Source organism: Nicotiana sylvestris, chromosome 4, assembly GCF_000393655.2.
Source record: "Nicotiana sylvestris chromosome 4, ASM39365v2, whole genome shotgun sequence".
Lineage (NCBI taxonomy): Eukaryota > Viridiplantae > Streptophyta > Magnoliopsida > Solanales > Solanaceae > Nicotiana > Nicotiana sylvestris.
Window position 1 is genome coordinate 171,320,865 of NC_091060.1, and position 24,652 is coordinate 171,345,516.

General features: G+C 35.4%; 2 protein-coding genes across 2 annotated transcripts; both read right to left on the minus strand.

The window, feature by feature from the left end:
• Window positions 1-8,336: 8,336 nt before the first annotated feature.
• On the minus strand, window positions 8,337-12,319 carry LOC104235650 (purple acid phosphatase 2-like). Its single transcript, XM_009789459.2, has 8 exons — window positions 12,033-12,319; window positions 10,922-11,122; window positions 10,683-10,794; window positions 10,285-10,514; window positions 9,923-10,061; window positions 9,266-9,486; window positions 9,047-9,168; window positions 8,337-8,933 (listed from the first exon to the last, which is right to left on the minus strand). Exons 1-8 carry the CDS (start codon window positions 12,216-12,218, stop codon window positions 8,738-8,740), a joined length of 1,407 nt encoding a protein of 468 aa, XP_009787761.1. The 5' UTR covers window positions 12,219-12,319; the 3' UTR covers window positions 8,337-8,737.
• A 4,415-nt stretch (window positions 12,320-16,734) lies between these two features.
• LOC104235649 (protein WALLS ARE THIN 1-like) lies at window positions 16,735-20,372 on the minus strand. The gene is made up of 6 exons (XM_009789458.2): window positions 20,075-20,372; window positions 19,909-19,971; window positions 19,674-19,790; window positions 18,812-19,220; window positions 17,788-17,939; window positions 16,735-17,233 (listed from the first exon to the last, which is right to left on the minus strand). The coding sequence occupies exons 1-6, from the start codon at window positions 20,296-20,298 to the stop codon at window positions 17,038-17,040; spliced, it is 1,161 nt and encodes a 386-aa protein (XP_009787760.1). The 5' UTR covers window positions 20,299-20,372; the 3' UTR covers window positions 16,735-17,037.
• Window positions 20,373-24,652: the final 4,280 nt, after the last annotated feature.

The window sequence follows — 24,652 nt, forward strand, 5'->3', positions numbered from 1 at the left end:
AATTGCGACAAATAATCTACAAAATTAGGACAATACCACATTTGGCCAAAAAACACTTGAACACTAAATTAACACTTGAACAACAGATTTTTACAACCAAAATCAAACTACAAAACAGTGAGGAAACATAAATAGTGTTTACCTTTATTGAAATTTTTTGGTGAACCAATTTTAGTACTTTTTTTGAGGGTTTCTTCTTTTTTGGTTTTGATGAAGAAAGAGAGACCTTGTGTTTTTTCACAGATGGAACTTTGGGGGAATCATCTACAAAATCATCATCTACACTCAACTCTTTCCCCTTGTGTTTGAGTTGTTTCTCGACTAGTTTATCAACTCCACCAACATCAACATCGTGCAAATGCTTGCTTCTCATTTCCGCACAAATTTGTCTAGGAGATGAAATACCAGTAGTTTGTTCACTTGCATGCGTCGATTGTGGGTTTTTGGGTGGTGATTTTGGTGTTAAAACACCCAAATCAAAGGTTGGAATATCAGCTAATATAGCTTTTGATGATTTTTTTGGGGAGTGTTGGTTTTTTTCATGATTTAGGAGTTGAAGACAAAGATGGAAGTGAATTCAAATCGTGGGGGATACAACTGAAGGTAATTAAGTGGAGAAGAAAGTGATGGTAATTGTGGGTGAGAAGAGATTATACGAGAATGGGGAAAAAACTGAACGTAAATCGTGGGGGTGGGGGAATTAACTGAAGGTAAATCGTAGGGGGTGTGGGGGTGGGAAGAGAGAGAGGCGGGTAAACGAAATAACGTGAAAATACGGTCCTAAAATCACGCCTACAATAAATAAAGGAATAATTATACCCTTAATTTGAATTATGGTATATAAATGGTAATTTGGTATGCTTAAATGTAATTAACACAATCCTTAAACAATGAAGGTAATAAGGTTTGATATATAGTATAGATAGGTAAAAATACCTTCTATTTATCACTTTCTTTTTCTTTTTTCTTATGGAGTGGGTTCGGGAACTTACGAATTATCAGGTTGATTACGTATACGTAGATAAAGTAAAAATTGCACGGGGCGCCCTATTTGGTCGCCCCTATTTAACCTATACCCATTTTTTTAAAACTTTTAATTTGTACTCACTTTTTAAACAACTTCAGCTCCTTTTTTCCTCCCCTTCTCCTCCTTCATTTTCTTTTTTCTTCTTCTACAACGATGACTTCAACGTTGCTCTCTTTGATTAATGAAGCTAAAGCAAATATACTGAGGATATTACTCTCGTTGGCATGGAGGATGACTTCAACGACATAAGATATTAAGTCTTGTACCAGCCAAGAAAATCCATACAACATACCCACCAGTTTTTGAACAGAGCCAGATCGATAAACAATTTGATGAGATAAATAACTTGATGCATAGAAATTTGTGAAGAATCTTGTCACTGTTCCACTGTATGATTCTTCTCGTGATCATGGGATGGGACGAAACAAGAACTGTGAAGTAACTTGGGTTGGAAACAATGAAGTAAAGTAAGCCAGCCTCATCCTTGAAATACTTTTGTACTCCTACAAGCAAGTGAAGACCTTTTATGAAAAAGAACCGACATACATATATACATGCTATCGCATAGTTATGGAAGTTACAAAGACAAAAACTTCAGCTCTAGAGCTGAACTTCAGGCCCGACTACTAGAATGCTGAAGTTTTGCGTGATTGCCTTTGCTACTTCAACCCTGTGTGCTGAAGTTATGCGAAAAAGCGGGTACGCTTGCAATTTTTTTTTGCAAAGCGGATACAAGTTAAAATGTGACACAAAAAGCGGGTATAGATGCAAATGCCTGTAGATAAATATGGACCAAAAAAAAGGGCAGCCCGGTACACAAGAAGTTGGACACTAATACAAATTACGGAAAAGGTTAAATAATATCCGTAAACTATTGGATATAGCTCAATTTTGTCCTCCGTTAGCAAACTAGGCCATTAATATCCCTCATGTTAGCAAACTGGACCAATAATGCCTTCATTTTAGCGGCAGTCCACATAAGCCTTCTCAAAGGGATTAATTAGCTGAGATGACATCCATGTGACATCCACATAAGCGGATCTCTCTTAAGCCTGCTCCAATAATCCATTAGCCCATAAAACAAATACCTAGTTATCAATCAAATTTTTTTGGACCTTTTCCAATTATTAAATAGGTTTCTAAATTTAGCACAATATTCTCCCCATTTTCTTTTTCGAACCCAGTCTTTACCTTACCTTGAAAGTTTTCAAGAACAGTGAGCTTTGGCTTCTTTTTTTTTATGGTCTCTTATCTTGTTCCTCTTCTGAATATGATGCTACTGTAACATCCGGGTCTGAAATTTTTATTCTTATTTTTCTCTGGATTTTGATTGATTGTTCTTTTTCTTGTTGTTGTTTTTCATTTTTTTTCCTGCAATTTTGGTTTGCGATTTCATGATCAGGCTTATTTGTTAAATTTGATCTTATATTTCATGATGGAAAAATGGGAAAAGGTCCAATAATATTTGATTGATAACTGGGTATTTATTTTATGGGCTAGTGGGTTATTGGAGCAGGCTTAAGTGAGATCCGTTTATGTGGATGTCACGTGGATGCCATGTCAGCTAATTATGCCTTTGAGAAGGCTTATGTGGACTGCCGTTAAAATGAACGCATTATTGGTCCAGTTTGCTAACGTGAGGGATATTAATGGCCCAATTTGCTAACGAAGGACAAAATAGAGGTATATCCAATAGTTTAAGGATATTATTGGACCTTATTACGTCATTTATGCCATCATTAGTTCTTATTTCAAGTATAGGCGTCTCCTGTATAAATAGCATTTTCTATTCGACATGTCTTTTTTTCAATTAGCGTTTACAACAAATAATAACAACAAGTTTAGTATTTTTTCACAAGTGGGGGCTGGGGAGGGTGAGGTGTACGCAACCTTACCCCTATCCTAGAAGAACCAAGGATGTTTCCGATAGACTCTCGGTTGTAGAACGGATGACAAAAGTAATTCAATTAGCTCTTACAAATAAGATAATTTTTTTGTTGCTCATACGTTAAATTCTAGCTTGAAGACTAATAAGTTGCAATATCACCATTGCATGTATAGTCAATTAGTTAATCAGAAAAGTTCATGTTTCACCTACCATGTCAATCAGAAAATATCTTCAATTTGATTAGACTATAAATTAATGAGAAAATTTTATTATAATTACCATTGCATGTACAGTTAAATATCTCTATAACAGCATCCCTATATAACAATCATTCATTATAAAAGTCAAGTTTTGTTTTGAACCGATTATTATGCTACAATATATGTCTTCTATAAAAGCACTTCACTATAGCAGCCGAAAAATGTCGGAACAGCCGAAAAATGTCGGAGCAAACGAAAATGTCATAGAGAGGTTTGATTGTATAGTCAATTAGTCACCTCCCGTCCTACTAACTACTATTTATTCCACTCTTAACAAAGTACATCTTGTTGCGGAAGCCAAATGTATATAGTGTGAATGAGTCACAACTACTATACCAAAAATTATAACAGCCACCAAATAATAAATAAGACAATAAAGAAACAATAAAAGGAACACCAGAATTTACGAGGTTCGGCCAATTTTGCCTACTTCCTCGGACACAACTAATATTTTATTCCACTCCAAAAATACAAGTGAAATAATACTAAAGAGAGAAGATACAAATGTCTTAAGAAGATAAGAAGGCAAATGAGAGATGTGTTTAAATCCTAAACATTAGGTCTCCTTTTATAGGGTGAAATTCCCACCCAATTTTCTCTCCAATCGATGTGGGATGTTTTGACATATTCAACAAATCTCCACCTTGTCAAAATTCCACATCTTAAATTTTCTCTCAGTAACAAATTTTGGTTGTGTCTTCATCTTCAATCTTCAGTGTTCAACAATGTTGATCAAATCCAAACAATGTTGAAACTTTACCGCAGTCACCACTTTTGTCAGCATATCAACAGGATTCTCTGTAGTATGAATTTTCTTCACCGTGACTCCACCTTCTTCTATGATTTCTCGTACGAAATAATACCGAACATCAATGTGCTTCGTCCTTGCATGATAAAGTTGGTTCTTCGCTAATAGACTTTGACTATCACAAAAAATTGTGATACTTTTTTGTCCAATACCAAGCTCTTTTAGCAATCCCTGAAGCCAAATTGCTTCCTTCACAGCCTCTGTAATAGCCATGTACTCTGCCTCTGTTGTAGACAAAGCAACTGTTGACTGCAAAGTAGACTTCCAACTAACTGGTACCTTTGTAAAAGTAAACACATAACCAGTAGTTGATCTTCGTTTGTCCAGATCACCCGCAAAATCTGAGTCACAATATCCAAATATAGACTGATTGCCTTCCTGCTCAAAAACTAACCAAACATCTACAGTATTATGAATATACCGTAGAATCCACTTCACAGCTTGTCAATGCTCCTTTCCTGGATTATACATATATCTGATAATAACTCCAACAACTTGTGAAATGTCAAGTCTCGTACAGATCATTGCATACATCAAGCTACCAACAACATTTGCGTATGGTACATTTGACATATACTCTCGTTCAGCTTCATCTTTTGGCGACATAGTAGTACTTAGCTTAAAATGGGGAGCAAGTGGAGTACTAACTGGCTTAGTATTTTCATCTATGCCAAAATGTTATAGTACTCTTTTCAAATATTCCTTTTGAGATAAACATAGTTTCTTTGAACGCCTATCTCTTATTATCTCCATGCCAAGAATTTTCTTTGCCTCACCCAAATCCTTCATCTCGAACTCCTTCTTCAGTTGAATCTTCAACTTATCAATTTCTTCCGAATTCTTGGAAGCTATCAACATATCATCAACATATAGGAGAAGATATACAAAAGAACCATCTTTAAGCTTGTGCAAATACACACAATGATCGTATTTGCTTCTCTTGTACCCTTGCCGCAACATAAACTCGTCAAATCGCTTGTACCATTGTCTAGAAGATTGTTTCAATCCGTACAACGATTTTTCAAGTTTGCACACCATATTTTCTTTTCCAGCAACTTTGAATCCTTCTGGCTGAGTCATGTAGATTTCCTCCTCCAAGTTTCCATGTAAAAACGCAGTTTTTACATCCATCTGAACTAGTTCCAAATCCAATTGTGCTACCAAAGCCAACATAATTCTAATGGAGGAATATTTTACAACTGGAGAAAACACTTCATTGTAATCAATTCCCTCCTTTTGAGCCTATCCTTTGGCCATCAATCTTGCTTTGTAGCGAACATCTTCTTAGTTAGGAAATCCTTCTTTCTTTGCAAATACTCATTTGCACCCAATTGATTTCTTTCCCTTCGGGAGATTGGCCAATCTCCATGTATGATTCTGATGAAGGGATTGTAGTTCATCATTCATGGCAATCCTCCACTTATCTTCTTTTAAACTTTGGACTGTGTCTTTATAAGTGGTAGGAACATCATCAGCTACAATTGAGGCGGCACAAGCAACCGTCTCTATAAGACGAACAGGCTTTGTTATTGTCATTTTTGGCCTGTTGGTTGCTATTGATTCAAGTTGTTGTTGAGGTTCCTGAGTTGGAATCTCCCTTTCTACTGGCTCTTCTTCAGAGGATAATCTTCATTTGTTTCCTCCTCTGCTTCTTGTGTAGGAAAAATAAATTTTCCCTCAAACTCCACCTGCTTAGAAGCACCCTCATTTTGTTTGGTATCTTCTGTTACCTTATTTACCATAGCAGATTCATCAAAGGTAACATCCCTGCTGAATATTACTTTCTTTGTCATAGGACACCATAAGCGATATCCTTTAACTCCAGAAGTAATCCCCATAAAAATAGCCTTCTTTGCCCTTGGATCCAATTTTGACTCTGTCACATGATAATATGCATTTGAGCCAAATACGTGTAAAGAGTCATAATCTACAACAAGCTTTCATGCCATTTTTCAAATGGTGTCTTGCCATCAATAGCAGCAGATGGTAAGCGATTAATGAGGTGACATGCATATGTAATTGCCTCAGCCCAAAATTCTTTGTCCAAGCCAACATTGGACAACATACACCGTACCTTCTCCAGCAAAGTCCGGTTCATACGTTCTGCCACTCCATTCTGTTGTGGTGTACGTCTGACAATGAAGTGTCGGACGATGCCATCATTTTCACAAACCTTATTGAAATGATCATTTTTGTATTCGCCTTCATTGTCTGTGCGAATACACTTGATCCTCCTGCCTGTTTGATTCTCCACCATCGTCTTCCATTTGAGAAAAATTCTCAACACTTCATCTTTGCTCTTCATTGTATACACCCACACTTTTCGAGAAAAATCATCAACAAAGGTTACAAAATAGTGCTTCCCACCCAATGAAGGTGTTTTGGAAGGACCCCAAACATCAGAGTGTACATAATCCAAAATGCCTTTAGTATTATAGATCGTTGTACCAAATTTAACCCTTATTTGTTTTCCTTTGACACAATGCTCCCAAAACTCCAAGTTGCAAGCCTTTACTCCTTTTAACAATCCTTGATCTCGATAGAGTTTTCAAGGATCTTCCTCCAGCATGTCCCAAGTGCATGTGCCATAGCCTGGTTGCTTCTGCCTCTTTTTCGTCACTGGATGTAACTGTCGCTGTCCCAATAACTGTACTACCGCGATAACGGTACATGTTATTATTTTTCCGATTGGCCTTCATTACCACTAGTGCACCAGAACATACTCTCATCACACCATTTTCTGCAATGATTTTGAACCCTTTTGATTCTAGGGCTCCCATAGAGATGAGATTCTTTTTTAAATCCGGTATATATCGAACATCTGTTAATGTTCTGATCATTCCATCATGGTTCCTTAATCGTATTGAACCAATTCCATATGAGGTAAGAGGGCTGTTGTCCGCTGTGTGGATGACTCCATATTCTCCTTCTTGAAAATCCACGAACCAGTCCCTGTTGGGACACATATGATAGCTACAAGCCGAGTCCATCAACCACATGTCTGATGATGTTGATGACTCTGTTGTAACTAATGAGAAGTCTGAATCATCACAATCAGCTACCTTTGAATCCATAATGGCTTTTCCATTGTTATGTTTGGCCTTATTCTTCAACTTCGGACAGCCTTTCTTCCAGTGCCCTTTTTCTCGACAAAAGGCACATTCATCTTTGCTGGGTCTAGATCTTGACTTGGATCTTCCCTTCCTTATCCTCGTTTGATTTGGAGGACGACCCTTCATAACCAGTCTCCGCCCTTTTGTTTTTCTCCCTTTCTTTGTTCATAGCTGTACAAAGCCAAACAAACTTCTCTAAGAGAAATTTCGTCATTTCCATGGAATAGAGTAGTTTCAAGGTGCTCGTACTCATCAGGAAGTAACCCCAACAACATCAAGGCCAAGTCACCATACTCAAAAGTTGCATCCATATTTTGCAAATAATGCGACCAACTTATTGAAACTGATGATATGTTCATTCATCGTGGTACCAGGAACATAGGTGAAGCGAAACAGTCTCTTCTTCATGTACAATTTATTTTGACTGTTTTTCTTCAAAAATTTATCCTCCAGTGCTTTCCATAATTTACTTGCAGAAGTTTCCTTTGTATATGGATATTTCTGCTCTCTAGCAAGGTAGAATCGAATGGTACCGCAAGCAACACGGTTGATAATTCTCCAATCTTGTTCTCCAATAACATCTGGTCTTTTTTCTTTAATGGCAAGATCTAGCCCTTGTTGAAAAAGGACATCTAGAACCTTGCCTTGCCACATCCCAAAATGTCCTGACCCGTCAAAAATTCTACCGCAAATTTCGCATTTGACACAATTCTTGTCACAAGGGAAGATGCCAATGATGGCGTATTGTTGACGTTTGATGTAAATTCTTCTTGTTTGTTGTCTCCCATTTTTGACACAAATATTATTTAATAGCTGACGACACAAATCAAGATTATTTCATTTCTGGTGTGGAAAATCAGACTAAGCTGCAACCACAGAGCATGCTCAGACAGAACCTTGACTCAGTTACCAAGATAAATCTTTTCTGATGTGGAAGACCAGACTATGCTGCAACCACAAAGCATACTTAGACAGTACCTTGGCTCTGATACCAATTGTTGCGGAAGCCAAATGTATATAGTGTGAATGAGTCACAACTACTATACCAAAAATTATGGCAGCCACCAAATAATAAATAAGACAATAAAGCAACAATAAAAGGAACACCAGGATTTACGAGGTTCGGCCAATTTTGCCTACTTCCTCGGACACAACCAATATTTTATTCCACTCCAAAAATACAAGTGAAATAATACTAAAGAGAGAACATATAAATGCCTTAAGAAGATAAGAAATCAAATGAGAGGTGTCTTTAAATCCTAAACATTTAGCCTTCTTTTATAGGGTGAAGTACCAACCAAAATTGGTATTTCACCGATGTGGGAGTTCTGCCACTCAACACATTTGTGCTCCCCAAATCCAAATATTCAGGTTCTAGACCACCGGAAAATGAAAACCTGGTAGTAGCACAAAATACAGTATATTTTTACAAGTCTAGATATGCACATATGATCACTGCCAAAGTGTAAATGACACGCTGATAGTGCATCTTTTGCATACTTTCTAAGAATAAATTAACGTTGACAACTTTCTGGGAAAGACCTGTTAAATATAGAACTGCTCACAAGTACTCTCTCATCATTCACAACCTTCTAGTTCGTCGACATGGTTTGAGTAATGCTATGAAGAGGCAATCTCATTTCATGACATAGATACGGAGGGTCCGTCCAACTTCCAGTATCTGTTGAAAAGCCATAACGAGTCTGCTTCAACAGCATATCCATCGTTGTTACGATGCCAACCAAAATAGGCATGAGTTCTGTTCTTAATATCCAATATCCCGTGACCGAAGCTTGCTTCCCGATAGGCAGAATACCTTGGCTGTGGTTGTGTCATCCTGCAGCAAATGAAGGTATTAACCAAAAAATAGGATCATAAGTATCAGTGGTTATCTATCTTAAACTATTCATATTTGACTAGCTAAATAATTTTCCTTTATTTGGAGCATACTCTGTAGCTAATCCCTCTTGATTTCCTCCATCTCCAATGGTAATATACACAGGGGCAGACTCGTCCCTGACAGGACTGCACTTCCTATTTATGATGTTGTAAGCAACATTTGATATCCGCTCCTGAGACCGGATATACCAACGACATTAGTTAATCAGAGACTTAGGGAAGCTGTTAAATTTTAGACCATGATTACATGTATGGCATGCCGAGACTTACTGATCGTTCATAGGCATGAACATGACCAGCGAAGACAACATCCACCTTGTAATTCACAAACCATGGTTCATACATGACTCGCATTGTTTCCCCTTCCATATAATGATGAACATAACTACTATACATTGGACAATGCATGAGTACAATGAGCCATGGTGTCTCACTCCTGTTAACTTTAGGCAACTCATTCTTTAACCATTTCCATTGAGGAGTGTATGTACCTAAAAAGAAAGAAACCAGGAGAAATGAAAATTCACCACTGTCCGCAAAAGTAAGCTGATACTATTAGAATTTAGCCGCAAGTTCTTTAACACGGTAGTGTCCCTTGAATACTTCGTTTGAAGATCTGCTCGAATATCCAGCTTACTTGCTTATCCAACTGGTGATTAACCCTGAATAACATAGGTATCTGAAATCATATTTTCCTTAATCCCATAAATCTTGGACAGTACAGTCACATAATCTTCTTTTCTCTTGTTACCATCAATCAGAAGATCTCAGTAATCGAGTATTAAGCATTTACTTTCCTAAATATTGTTTAGTTGAGATTATCTTCTCTATAGCTTCATCAAATTATCAAGTAATGCATGGGAAGTACATTCTATGCGTTTATCATGTTAAAAACTACATCGTTTTTATACCATGCTAAATTCTTACCAAAAGCTGAATAAGAAGACATGACAATAATATAGGCTGAAGCTCTCTTTATAGAGTACCAAAGCGGAGAAGTACTGTCTGATACTCTGTAAGGCGTAGAAAATCGGTGCTTGTAAGGTAAGAAAGGTTTAGATTCTCCCTGCAAGAAAATGACTATAGCATTACAAAGTTATCACTAAGAACAACAAGTGTGAAGAAGATAAGCCAGTTATCTGTGTTCCTATAAAGTAAGATATTTTACATAATGTATCTTCTCCTCTAAGCAATTTTAGTCCTCTAAGCTAAACCATTTTGGCAAAAGATTTTGAAAGACATGTTTAGAAACTGTCATCATCCAGAATAGTTATGAATAAGATGCTTACAATTTCAGGAACAAAATCAAGTTCATGATTTCCGGCAGTCCAAATCCAAGGTTGATATGCTGCACTTCTCTCGATAAATCTCCCCCATGTGTCCCATCGTATGTTGTTGTGAAACGGATAATTATCAGCATAAGAGAGGTCACCGACAAAGAGCATCGTCTGGCCCTTTAGAGGGTTCAGCTCATAATGAGTCAGTGTGCTATTGGAGTCGTAGGTCTGACCAAGATCCCCTGTTCAATAAACAAAACAAGTCTAAAGACTAAATTAATGTAAGTCCAAGATACATGCTCTTAAATGAAAGATATATAACATCGCCATCTCGAGGGACTTGAGAACACTTAACAATTCACCCACCAGAATTAAGAGAAAAAAAATGTAAGCAGTCATTGGGACATTACCGATGAGACCAAATGTATAAGGAACATCAGGTCCAGGTTTTGGAGGAGTTACAAACCAAAACTTTCTAGTTGTATTTTCTAACCCCACTTCATAATAGTACTTTGTATCAAACTGCAACAAGAACAAAATATAGTTTTCTTAAGCATATATGATTATCTAGCAGGAAAGAGGGTGAGCCAAAAACATGCACTTTAAGCTGTATTTGAGATCAACATGACCATATAGAATTGTACCGTACCTCCAGATCCTTGATGGTGCAGTGATGTATATATCCGGAAGTGTAATTGTAATACCTGTAGCTAACAACAAAGCCCTCAGCAGAGCTTTTAACATTGCTATTTTCAGCCCAATAGAGGACTGAATTTGAGCCAGGTTCATCAGGTGTGGTCCAAGACACAATTACACCCTTTCCTTCGTGATCCCCTTGTGTTATGTAAACCTTCAAGATTAACATTCATTTCACCGGATGAGCAAAACTAAAGTACACAAGGTGGCACCATAGTAAAGCAACGTCAATAATATCCGATATAAATGACAACAGAAAAGTACTACCCTTCCGTTTCAAAAAGATTGTCTAAGTTTGACTTGGCACGAACTTTAATAAAGAAGGGAACACTTTTGAGATATGTGGTCTTAGATACGTCATAACATTTGTGTGGCTGTACAATTTTTGAAACCTGTGGTCTTAAACCAACCATAGCATGTATGTGACTATAAATGCTTTATATTAAGGAAATATTAAAATGTGTCAATCTTTTTGAAATGGACCGATAAGGAAATAGTGCCAATCGGAGGGAGTAAATTGGAATGACATTCAAGAAACAGTGAGATTCATCAAAGTTGTGTGGATGCTAAACACAACAAAGCTGTGGAGACACTAAACAGAAACAGATTAGGAGCTAATTGACTTTCGAAGAAGATTTAGGTTTATCTAGAAGGAACGAATTTGTGATATTTACAGAAAGTATAGTCCTAGAGGTCTATTTTCCAACAAACTAAGCGAACTTGTTGCAGTTTAGACATTCATATGAATTTTGCTTGCGCGGCTTTTATTCGAATTCAGCAAAACTTCTTCGAAACAACAATTATTTCACTATTACGATTGAAAAAACATAGTAGTAATTAATAATTAAGAGGTTCAAAATATTCCTCCACAAAATAAAGAATTTTGTTATAAGTTAGGAACTAAAAAGACAGAAACTTGGAAATAGGAATGAACAATTTAATCAAATTATTACAATCATTAATTTAATCTTTATCGGAGCAGGATTATACTTTGCTAATCCAGCTCATATAGAGGGAATTAAACTTGAATTAAGAATAAAGAAGTTAAAAAGACGAGGAAGAACCTGCTGGGGAGCATTATAACCAGGTGGAACTCGAAACACATCACTGTTCAATGGCATATCAACATTAGAATTATACTTTCTCACATAGTTACTGGTTATTCCACCATCACTTAACTGAACTCTGCTACTCAAAATCAAGACTGTAAGTAAACACAGAAACCCAGTATAAACCCGCTTCATACCCATTTCTTTGATTTGAATTGAAGCTCAAGATCTTCTTGCTTTTTAATTTTTTTTTTTTTTTTTTGGGTTGGTTATGTTTATGGTTTTAATTGAAATGGAGCTCCACGTATAGGCTAAAGTACCCACGGCTTTTATTTTACGTGGCGATAGTCTGATAATAATGTAAGCAGGTGGAAGGAATATTCAGTATTCGGTAGGAATATCTGGTCAGTTAACTATTTACTTGCCGCCATTGAATCTAAAATCTCAGACAGCTTCCATAAAATAAAGATAGTTATTTGAGGTGAGTTAAACAATTCATTTATTTGATTATGTCTTTTTAATATTCGAATTGTATAATGTAATGTGTTTGTAATTTCTTTTTTATTGTCATGTAGATTTTAAGGAAAACAAATCATTCATACTTAAGTTGAAAATTACATGCGTTGATCAGCACACTCTTAATTGTGCTTTTTGTATAACTTGAACCGGAAGGTAGAGGCAGAGCCACAATTTGAATTTTATAAATTTGTGATTCCAGACTTTTTAAATTATTAAAATTTTAATTAATAATTAGTTCGTAGTCAACAGGTTTCTTAAGAACTATTGGATTCCACCAAATCTGTAATTACGCCTTAGTTGCATTCGTTGTGAGAACATATTGTTTCCTTGGTATACACCCTTTGTATACAATCGATACAAGTTGTATCCTTTGTATACATCCTTGTATTTTGCCTTGGTTACAGTTAATACATATTGTATTCGTTGCACGAATAAATACAATTACGCAAACATGATACATGTTGTATTCCTTGCGCGATCGAATACAGTTGACACATACTGTATTCGTTACGCGTTTGAATACAAGTTAATAATAATTGAATAGTAATTACAAATGGTAATTAGGCAAACTATAATGAAATTTTTACATCCTGTAGCAAAGGTTGATACCTCATTTAATTTAAATAAATACCCTTTTAAAAAATTATATTTCATAGCTACCTTTTGATTTTTATAGCCAAATATCTATTATGGTCACCTCCTACCGTTAAGCCATAAAATACGCTTTGTATTATTTATTTTTTCTCTATCCCTTCAGATTTTTCTCCACCCTCTCTCTCTCAACGCCAATTTTTCTCCAACCTTTCTCTCTCAACGCCAATAATTTTTCTCCATGAATGCAACTGACAATTTCCTTTTCGTAATCATCATCGTGTAAAAAATTAGAAGCTAACTTTGAAATCTCTGAAACAGCTTTGTTCGAAAAGAACAAAGAATTTTCCAAGGCAACCCCAATGTTGTGCCATTAATAACAGCCCAACTTCACAAATTCTTCCTCTTTATTCCAAGATTGCTCAAACCCAGTTGTTTATCCCTTCAAATACAGTGACCCATCAAAGCATTCGTTCTCTTCCGTGGCAAAAACGAACTGGGGTTTGCATTTTTACCCTCAAGGATGAAGACGAAACTTGCTCCGATGACTGAGTTGGAGATGGCGGAGAGAGAAAAGAAGCGACACCGCGGAGGTGGTGGGAGAAAGTTTGGGAAATTGCTGAAAAATCTTCTTTTATTCTAGAGGTTCGAAATCTGCTATTGACGAGAGGACATTAGGGTTATTCTTGAACAAAGACGACAGAGTTTGGGGCTGAGCAACCTAAAGATCTGTTACCTTTTTTTCCATTGTATTTCAATGTATCTCGTTGTATTACATGTATTTCATTGTATTCACTATCTCGTTATATTCCATCAATGTATTCATATTTTTTTAATTAATATAATTTATGTATTTTATGTATTCAGATTTATAATTGTGTTTGTTGAGTTATATTAGGGGTCTATTGTATTATTTGATTCATTTTCCATTTAAAAACAGCTGAATAGACCATGGATTGCGTTATTTACGCTACTATATTCACAAATACATATCGTGAATACAGTCGAATACAATAATCTGTCTAACTGTAATCCCCTATTTCACGCCGAGAAATGTTATTGTATTCATGAATACATCAGCTTAAATACATCGAATACACTCTAAAAAACCTGAAAATATAGCTATAGGAAGTAATATAGTAAATGGTAGCTACAACTAGCTAATAACCATTAAAATATAGTGGTTTATGAAAGTTTCTCAGCTATAATTACTAGGTTCTAAACTATAGTGGTTCACGAAAATTCCTCTAATCGAAAACGATAGCTCCGCCTTGCAAACACCAAAATGAGTTTAGCCCAATTTTCCTTTTACCCGTAATCTCTAAACATCGCAATGCCTTGGATCTATTCAGTTTTTGGGCCAATTATACCCCAAATTATGGGTCTAGCCCAAGCTGTTTCCTTAACATGTGGGCTCCGCAATATACAGAGAAAGAATGGGCCTTTGCAGAACCCTGGTCCATATAATTGACTAAAAGATCGTACGCTAAAAGATGAGAGGAGGCTTTCGATACTGTGGATGTAACATGACATTTAACTCATTTTTATAAGAGAAATTTAAACAAAAACAATTTTAGATCGAAAACGTTTTTCTTGCATCAGCCAATTCTTCATTTTAAAAACAATTTTCTTGCATTTCCAGCTAGATCGAGTTTGAATCACTTATCAAATTCAAGGTCAATTTGAAACAACTTTAAGAGTTTTTATTCGAACTATATATATATGAACTTATAATTTTTGCTCTGAATAGATATAACAATGGAACATATCCCGAAAAAATGTGAATAATGTGGGACAGAGCAGTGGATGAATTTTGCAATATGTAACGGCGGGGCTGCGCGCAGACATTTATGAAAAAAAAAATCATTTGAATTGATAAAACTCCACTGAAATAAAGTCCTAGAATTATCCCTTAATTTTTCGAAACTCAGACAGTGGTATACTTTAATCCTTGACATGTTTTCTTTGTACTCCTTTAAATTGTCCTCACTTTATTTTGACATAAAAACGAGAGGAAAGTCTTTGTGGCGAATAAGCAACTGTAATACTATATAGAATTGCCTAGCTAGGAGGTCAAATTTTGAATCGTCCGATTAAAAAAAGTACCATATATGCTCTTTCTATTTTATTTTATTTTATTTTTTCGAAAAGATTTGCTTAGTTGTGGTAGATATAAATTGTAAAATGCGAGGAAAAGCCACTTTTGATCACTTCTGTTTCATAGCGGTCATTACTTTTTCTTTCACTTTTTTCTTACTTCATTAAATTAAAATAAATCACCAAACGTGACACATTCACATATCAATGTTGCCTACTCTTTCCCCTAAAGGATGTTTAATTAAGCAAGCCTACAAATTTTCTCAATACAAAAATCTTTTTAGCTGGTCCTAGTTTATTTCCCGTAGTGGGAAAATGCCTTTCTTTTTTTTTCTTTTTTTTTTGTTGAGAAAAAGAGTGCTCAACTTTGGAGAATAATAAGTACAATAAGATCATGTTCGGCATGATTCTTTAATATCAAGTAGGGTATCCACTTACTGGAATTAAGCCTATGACTTAAATAAAACATCGCAATATGCTTTTGCTTTACTAGTTACTAGTTAGTCGTTTTCACTTTATTTGGAGTGTAGTGCTTTGTGATTTGCTAAAAGTATTCCGTGAAGAAGACAAGAGTGTTTTTCTGAAGCTTTAAATAAATTAAAACCATCGTAAATGGGAGACATAATCAAATCAAAGGAGCCAAAAAGAAATTACTAGAAAAGAAAAGCACAAGGAAATTATATCAATGGAGCAAATTGAAGCTGGATGCCATTCAAATCATTAATAAAGGGAAAAGCATGCAATTTGATACTACTATATACTTTTGAAAAATGTTGTACCACTGCAAACTATATGATTAAATTTCACACTCTTTAATCATATCATCATCTTGGGATCTGCTAATTAATTTTACTTTAGCCCTTTGTTACTTACTTTTGGTGATTGCACGTGTCTGTATTTTATTAAACATTTTACCTTTTTTTGCGAAAATAATACTTCAGTGGACTTACGAATTAAATCAACGAATTAAACATCTGTATGACAAGATGAATGAATCTTATGCTAAGTGATGTAACCGAAAATCAACTAATTAAATTAGAACTCCAATCTTGTATCTACATTTTATAAAATAGTAGTTTGATTTTCTATATTCTATTTTTCTTTCAAAAATATAATATTAAATAGTAGTTAAATTGTCATTCTCCCCCATTTCCGAAAAGAAAATATCCACACAAAAAAACAGAGAACAACCATACTTGCTAGGTCTTTTTTGTCACGTAGTATATGGACTTTATATAATTAATTCCAATCATAATTTCTCTTGATGTAACAAAGATTATTTGGGAGTTGACACCATCATCAACAGAAGATTTGATGCAGTGATCATTTGGTACATTACCAATTAATTATTATTCCATGCCACTCACATTACAACAAAAGTGTTTGGTTGTAATGTTATGTGAAAAATCAACTGGCTTGCTGACACCTTATACTTCTTTAACAGCATGTAATTATCATTTTTCAATAAAAGGGGTCCACTAATTGCAATGATAAAAGCAAAAGCATACTCGTCATAATTTTTTTTTTCATTCATAGATTAAACCATAGAATTAATTAACATATAAAAACCAACTAGGGATTTGCATGCTGATCAGACCCAACTCCAAAAATAGTAATCATCACATCCCTTTAATTGCACTTCTCCTAATGAGAGGAAAGCTACTAAAAAAGGAAAAAGGAAAAACAACACCTAAACTAAACCCAAAAAAAATTGCATAGACACACCAAAGCTTTTTTTTTTCTTTTTTCTTTTTCTCCTTAATATTTAGGATAGCAGATATTTTTTTTTCTGGTTTCCAGCAAACTCTTTTTGTTAAGCATTTTCAGTTGAAGAAGCAAGCAGTGGCTGAGCCAAAGAGGACTTGATGTGGCTAGTTGGCCTGTTGTTGTTACAATGATCCACTGGGGACTGAATTGCAGCAGCTGCTGCCTTTGCAAATTTGGATTCTTCGTTTTTGCCCCATAGCACAAAGTACAATCCTGTTATAATCAACACTGCTCCAATGATCCTGCAAAATAACCCCAATTTACATTTCTTAAGTTACATGCAACCTTTAAAAGAACAAGTATACTTTTATTAAAAAAAAGGCAGCCTGGTCCACTAAACTCCCCGTGCGGAAGTCCGAGAAAGGGCTGGATCATAAGAGGCTGTGACCCGTGACCTTCTGGTCACATTAAAAGAACAAATATGCTAACGATTGAATTTAATTTACATACCCTTGACAATATAAAAATTATTATGCTATAATTTGTAGTATATTTTAGCATATTAGTCTAAAAGATTGATGGACCCAAAATGATTTGTTGGGAAGTTCTTTGGTGATTCTTGAGTACAAAATAAAGGTCAATACATATATATCCATGATCAATCTACCTAACTACATGCAATGGGGTGAAGGAATGTGCATTGTGGGGTCTTTTCACAATTGCATGATTGAGGAAAGTGTGTATAATTTCGGTCCAACTAAGAAGATTCAAAAGTAACATACATATAAAAAACAAAACTAATATTTTAATTTATATAAGCTGACAGTATAAACAGAGAAAACGAGCATTAACATACCCTCCCAAGTAGAATTCTTCGCCCAAAGCAACGGAAGCCATAATAGCAACTACAAGAGTTTGAACAGGTTGATAAACAGCAACGAAAACTGGGCCACCTCTGTCAATGCACCATATCTGTACAGCGAATGCTATCCCTGAGGCCACCACTCCCTGCATTCAATCAATTCGACTCTTCATTTTCATAGAATAAATAATTTAAATGGAAAAATGAATACACAAGTTTTGCTGTCATTTCACTATCTATAACTAACCATATGTCCATCTGCTTATTTTGTTGTCGTATGGAATAACTATAAGAGAATGATTGAAGGGAAAAGATTGCAAAAATCCAATTGTTTACGTTGACTAATTACCTTATCATGTCAGATAAGATTTTCAATTGGAATTTTAGTCCGGTGATCCTTTGGTCAGCTGTTGCTTTAACCACATTAATGTTGCAGATATAGCTAGACCGACTTGTGGAAATACACTAGGTCGTTGTTGTTGTAATGTTGCAGATATAGCCTTCAATAGACTACTTACAAGTTTTTTAATCGTTTCATCTTTTATTTGGTTTGCTGAACATTTAACATCTTTCAATATATATAAACTCAATTCTTAGGGCTCGTTTGGTATGAGAGACAAGGAATAATTAGACACGAGACAAAATTTAAGAAGAATTTATTCCATGTTTGGTTGAGAAAAAATTACAGTATTATTAATTCCGGGATTAATTATCGGAAGATTGTAGTATTTTTGGTGGAATAACTAATCCTGGGATAACATCTTTCCAACCAAACGACCCCTTAAGCTTCATTTTTTACTCTTAATGACATACTCTTACAATCATAGAACATTCATTGACATGCTTAAAATAATATTTTTCAACAGTATTATGTGGTGCCAAAAGATATTTATTTTTTTTAATTTCATGCCTAGTTACGCTATGTCATGTAAACTGAAACGGAAGGATTTTAGTTTTTTTTCAAAAAAGAGATAAATTCTGACACAAAGAGACCGGTCAAAAGACTGAAAATACTTACAGCATAAAAGACACTGAAGAGTTCGCCACCAGAGTGAACAAGCCAAGCATTAGGGTCTCTCTCACAAAAAGCTGCAATTATAAGGAATTGTATGACTCCAAAGAAACACTGATACGATGTGACTGAAAGCCGGGCCGGGTATTTTTTAAGAACCGGTGCCTGTAAAACGAGCCACCCGGCCCATGACAAACAATGCCCGATTAAGTAAACGCAACCCAAACTCCAGTTTTTTCCATTAGCATCTCCTAAATTCATCAACATGGGTACTGAGGTCCTTTGTAATGGTGGAGTTGGACTGTAAATTGTTGGACCTTTGTATAGAGTAATTACTGAAGCTCCAGCTACACACAATAATGTTCCACACACTTTTGATATACCATCTTTTCTGTTCAGTCTCACAGTTTCAATCCTGAAATAAATTCATCATAAAGGCCTTTAGATTTACAGATTAATCAATCTACGCGCAGTTATTTGCAAATAGTAGTGTTTGCCTTTGCTTCATGCACGATCATTGGCGAAGCCAGAAATTTCCTTAAAGATGTTCAAACTTGAAAGAAGGGAAAATTCTCCCTCAAAGAGTGTTCAGTATATGTTAAATACCTCTGAAATAATATTTTACCTATATCTTTTAAGACATGTAGCTTTGCCACTGTGCATGACTGATATATTCATGCTTACGACTTGTTGTAACAGATAGTATGCCGTATTTTTCTGGTTACTAATTCCACCTTTTAAGGACGATCACTTGTAGTTATTCATTAAGTGATCTGATAGTATAAATATTTTTTACACTGCAGGTGAACGAAAGTTAAACTCTTTACAAAGTCCGTGGTTAGGAAAATATTATGAAGAGCGAACTTGCCTGAGTAGTGCAGCCATGAGAAAGGTAATGGCAGGGACAGAATTTTGTATGGCAGAAGCAAAGGTAGGGGAAGTATTGTCCAATCCCAACAAGTAGAATCCCTGGTTTGCAGTAATACTATAAATAAGGGGAAAAAAGAAAAAATATGTCAATTATCTTAGTAGTTAATACTAATTCTTAACACTCAACAAGAGTATCATGAGATTAGAATTTTTATAAGATCATAGTAACCTACCCAACAACTGCTAGGAGGAAGAATTGAAGGACAAAATTCCAAGTAAGAGCTGGCCTGTCTTTCCTGATCAATAAAAAAAAACGATTTATTACTTTCAAGTCGTGATCCTAATCAGTGGAGTAGTCAGAAATAAGAACATAGAAAACTAGGATTTCAAGTGACATACTTTTCAAGAAAATAGGCAAAGGGAAGAAGTAGAAGCAAAGCAAGAATGTTTCTATAAACAGGGAAAACAATCTTGCTAATGCCCATATTAAGGGCAGCTCTAGAAACAACATGAAAACCAGCATAGCCAAACTGCAAGGCCAACATGGCCAAGTGCAGTTGCATTTTCTCAGGCATAACAAACCCCATTCTCTTACTAGTGGCTGAACCACTCGTATCTGCCATTAGAAAAGCAGAAGCTTAAAAAAAATAGGGCTAATTAGTTAAGAGAAATGGTATTGTGATGATCGATGCTTAGGTGCTTGAAGTTAGGGAGGTATAAATATAGCTAAAAGAAGAGTGAGTTTTTTCAATATGACCCCACTGTGGGGTCTTTAAAAGATGTTATGTCAACTGTTTTTAACCTTCTAATGTTTTGGGTTGTCTCCCACATTCTCCTTTCTCCCAAATGAAAAAAGAAAATAAAAAAAAAGGAAGAAAACTCTTTCCTTGAGATGGCAAAGTTAAGTCATTTTTCACAGTAATCTACTCCCTCCCTCCGTTCACTTTTACTTAACACGTTTTGACTTTTTATGCCCCTTAAAAAATAATAAATGAAATGCATAATTCACCATGATACCTATATTAACTGATGCATATTTTATTGGATTTGAGAAAATAATTTGAAATAAGTAATAAATACTGTGGGTATAACAGGAAAACTTTTTCTGTCTTCTCTTGATATGCATAAAGTGACAAGTAAAATAATTTTTTTTTTTAATATACATGCTAAGTAAAAATGAATTATTTAAGTTGAAACGATTGAATTATGATAGTAATTGTTATCTTGATTCAAGGGATAAATTTTGAAATGACCCATCAAACAATTGGATTAAAATGTGTCCATTAGTGTGACGTAACGGGTTAAATGCAACCCAAATATTACAAAAATCAAACGTGGAGTTTAGGAATTATGTAAGCTTGAAAGAATTTAAACTAACAATTTAAGAAAAATGCATTAGTTAATACTTTATTTTGTCAAAAAGAAAAATTAAAAAGGATCGGATTGGATTATAATCTATTTTGATCCAAACAAATTTTGAAGGGATTTTTACATAAATAGTCAGCCATATTTACAGTTTATTTTTTGTGATCATATACATAGATTATATTTTGATTATACACATATATTATGCTCCTATAAATTATGCATCTATTATACCTCCGCTAGCTATTTTTAGTTTAAACGATTAAGTGTGAGACTATTTGAGTTAATTCTTAAATTTTAAATGAGTTCGATCATAACCTAGTTATTTGATTTAATCTGTTTCGACCCATTAAATTATCACTTGTACATGATATTTTGAACGCATTGGTTTAGGTTTTTCTACATTTTGCTTCTCTCTCTCTCTCTCTCTCTCTCTCTCTTTTTTTTTTTTTTTTGTATTTAAGATTTACACAAGAAAAACAATCGATTTAAGAGGATTTTATCATTACAAACTTGCTTACATTGCCATAAACCAAAAACAAGATAACTCAATAATATAAAAGCTTAAGAACTTAGCGAGACAAATATGTCCTCAAAGCATGCTCGTGAAACCAAATATACCTTATATATGTGGCCGTTAAAATAAGAATATATTTGGAACAAGTATTGGACGGCACGGGTACGTTTGTGCCAAAATATTAACGACCGACAAATTCGCCTAATTTTACATAGTTTAAGGGCATATTTAAACATTTTTCGAAAAAAAAAAAGTCTTCCCTGGGGATGACAAGACAACCCAATCTATGGGACTCCCACTAATGAAAAAAGGAGATCCAGAATACAGTGTGTCTTAGAGGTTCTGTTTTGGAAGCATGCCATTAATGATGATGATAATTGATAGAGTTCCGGGGGGGGGGGGGGTGGAGGTGGAGATGGGAATGGGGATGTGAGGGGGGTGGTGGGGTTGTGCAGGGAAGGTGGTGAGCCGCCATCAATGGATAGAGCGCACGAGGGGCACCCATGCATAACCCCATGAATGCTCTTCAACCCCACACATCAACCCCTCCACACAACTTATCCTGCTAAGCTCTACGTTGGGTTTTATTTGTTGTTTATTTTTTGTCTTCCTCTGTTCCAACTCAGTGGCTGGCGGGGCTAAAATTTTTATTAAGGGGTGATAAAATATTAAAAAGATAATCACACAAAGAAAATAAGAAAAATTTATATATAATATAATACAAAAATAATAATTTGTTAACCTAGTTAAACATTATAATTTTCAGTGAAGGGACACTCATTAACATAAGGTGGCTCCGTCCTTGCTCCAACCTTACCCGAGTTCACGGGTTCAATTATAGAAATAATTTCTTGCACAAATTAATGTAAGATTGTGTACATTAAATTTAAGGTGATTCGACCTAGTGAAGATTTTTAGCACTAAATTTGGCTTATTCTTAAAATTATTAGTTCAAATTAAAATATGATATTTGCGAAATTCAAAAAGTAATTTTTATACATTTATATATTTATGATGATCCGCATAAAAGATATTGAGTTTAATTGGACAAATTATCACAAGGCTTCATCTGTCACCGGGCCCTTGCATTTAGCGAGAGTTTAATGATGCTACTATCTGTACGACCCAATGTATCTCCAATATTTTTAAAATCTCTAGTCTAGTGTACTCTTTAATTTTTTATTATTTAGAAAAACTTTATACTGATTATACATGCTGGTATGTATGTTTCATTTTGTTCAGGAAATTTATGAAATTCAAGTTGCAAATAATTCAAACTTCAATATCCACCCTGTCCGTACAAGAACAACCACATGTTTTTAGGGGTATGGACCATTTATATGACAAAAACTAGTAGACAATAAATCATTCAACATCTTAATCAGTTTCATATGACTCTGCTCGTGAGACCACTCGTGTGACCGAATATTTGACCACATCAATTTAAAAAATAAGAAGGAATATCTTTTTCTTTTTTAAAAAACGATGTTAACTAACCATACTCGTGAACTTCGAAAATTATCGTCTGGTAAGCTCACGGAAATAAAAAGAAAAGTTGGCTACTAAATCTATTTTGTAATAAACTAATAAAGTTACCTATATATGTCCACTAATTGCAGTTTTCAAATACAGTTGTTGATTGTTAGAATTTGTGTTCTAAAATCAGCAAACCAGAATATACGAGATAAATCGGAAAATTGTATACGGTAGAAATCGGGGCTACCCGATTTATAGGCTCGAGGTCGAGGTCGAGTTCGAGGCCGATGGACCGGACTCGAGCTCGAAGGCAGAATGCGATGCCCGAAGATAGGAGTACGAGGAATATCGAAGCCGAGTATCCTCGACTCCGAAATAGTACCATTGCAGATTTGTAACAGAATGAGCTAGATTCCTGTTACGTCCCCAAGAACATGGCGCAAATCCCGGAACAGGATCGTACGATTCCGTACTAGGTGGTTAGACAGTTGTATCAAGAATATTCCTTACTATAAATAGAAATATACCTTATTTAAGAGTTCTCCTATTATATAAAGGGACCTCAATAATTTGTAATATCATCTAATCATTGAGCAAAGAATATACTCTCTACCTTTTCGCCTATTGTTCATCAACATTGTCCTTTAGCTCTACTGTTCTTACTTAATTGTTCTTATTGCTCTAAGCCCACCTCGAGGTCACCAAGCTCGAGGTCACTACTGTTGAGTAACACTGGTTTGATTTACTTGTCTCTTTCATTTCTACTTCATATTCTTGATTATTAATTGATATTGAACTAAATCACATATCTTTAAAACCACAAATCAAATCTAATTGTTACTCGTATTTTTGAGGTAAATAGTTTGGCGCCCACCGTGGGGCTAAAGATAATAGTGATTATTTCAGTACTGATTCTGATAACACACGTTATTTTACACTTGTTCTTGTCAGAGATTCATTGTTTTCAGGTTAAAACATGTCAGATCACAAAATGCTCCCCTACACGGCGATGACGGTCTTGGATTTCATGGGGAAAACAACAATGTAGGGGTCGATGTACCACCAATAAACCCTGGAGGAAGTGTATGCAGGGAAGTCAGATCTGGTGGCCAAGGAACACAAGGAATAGGAGATGGGGAAGTCAACCTCCAAGTAATATTCGAGATACTGCAAGCTCAACAGATTGCTATTGCTCAACTTTAAAGTCAGAATAAAACTCCGAGTATAGCTGAACCGGGGAACACTCGACGTGCTGAACCAGCACCAGAGAGATCAAACGGAGATGGCTCAGGGACTGACCCTACAATTATGAGGATGCTCGAGGAACTCACCAAGAAAATCGAGTCCGGGCATAAAAAGATCGAGGATAATGACAAAAAAATGGAGACTTATAACTCCCATGTTGATCAAATACCGGGGGCACCCCCAATCTTAGAAGGACTAGATTCTAAAAAGTTCGTGCAAAGACCCTTCCCCCCTAGTGCAGCTCCGAAGCCAATTCCCAAGAAGTTCCGTATACCCGAGATTCCCAAGTATAATGGGAGGACCGATCCGAATGAATACGTCATCTCGTATACGTGCCTCATCGAAGGAAACGACTTGAAACATGACGAAATTGA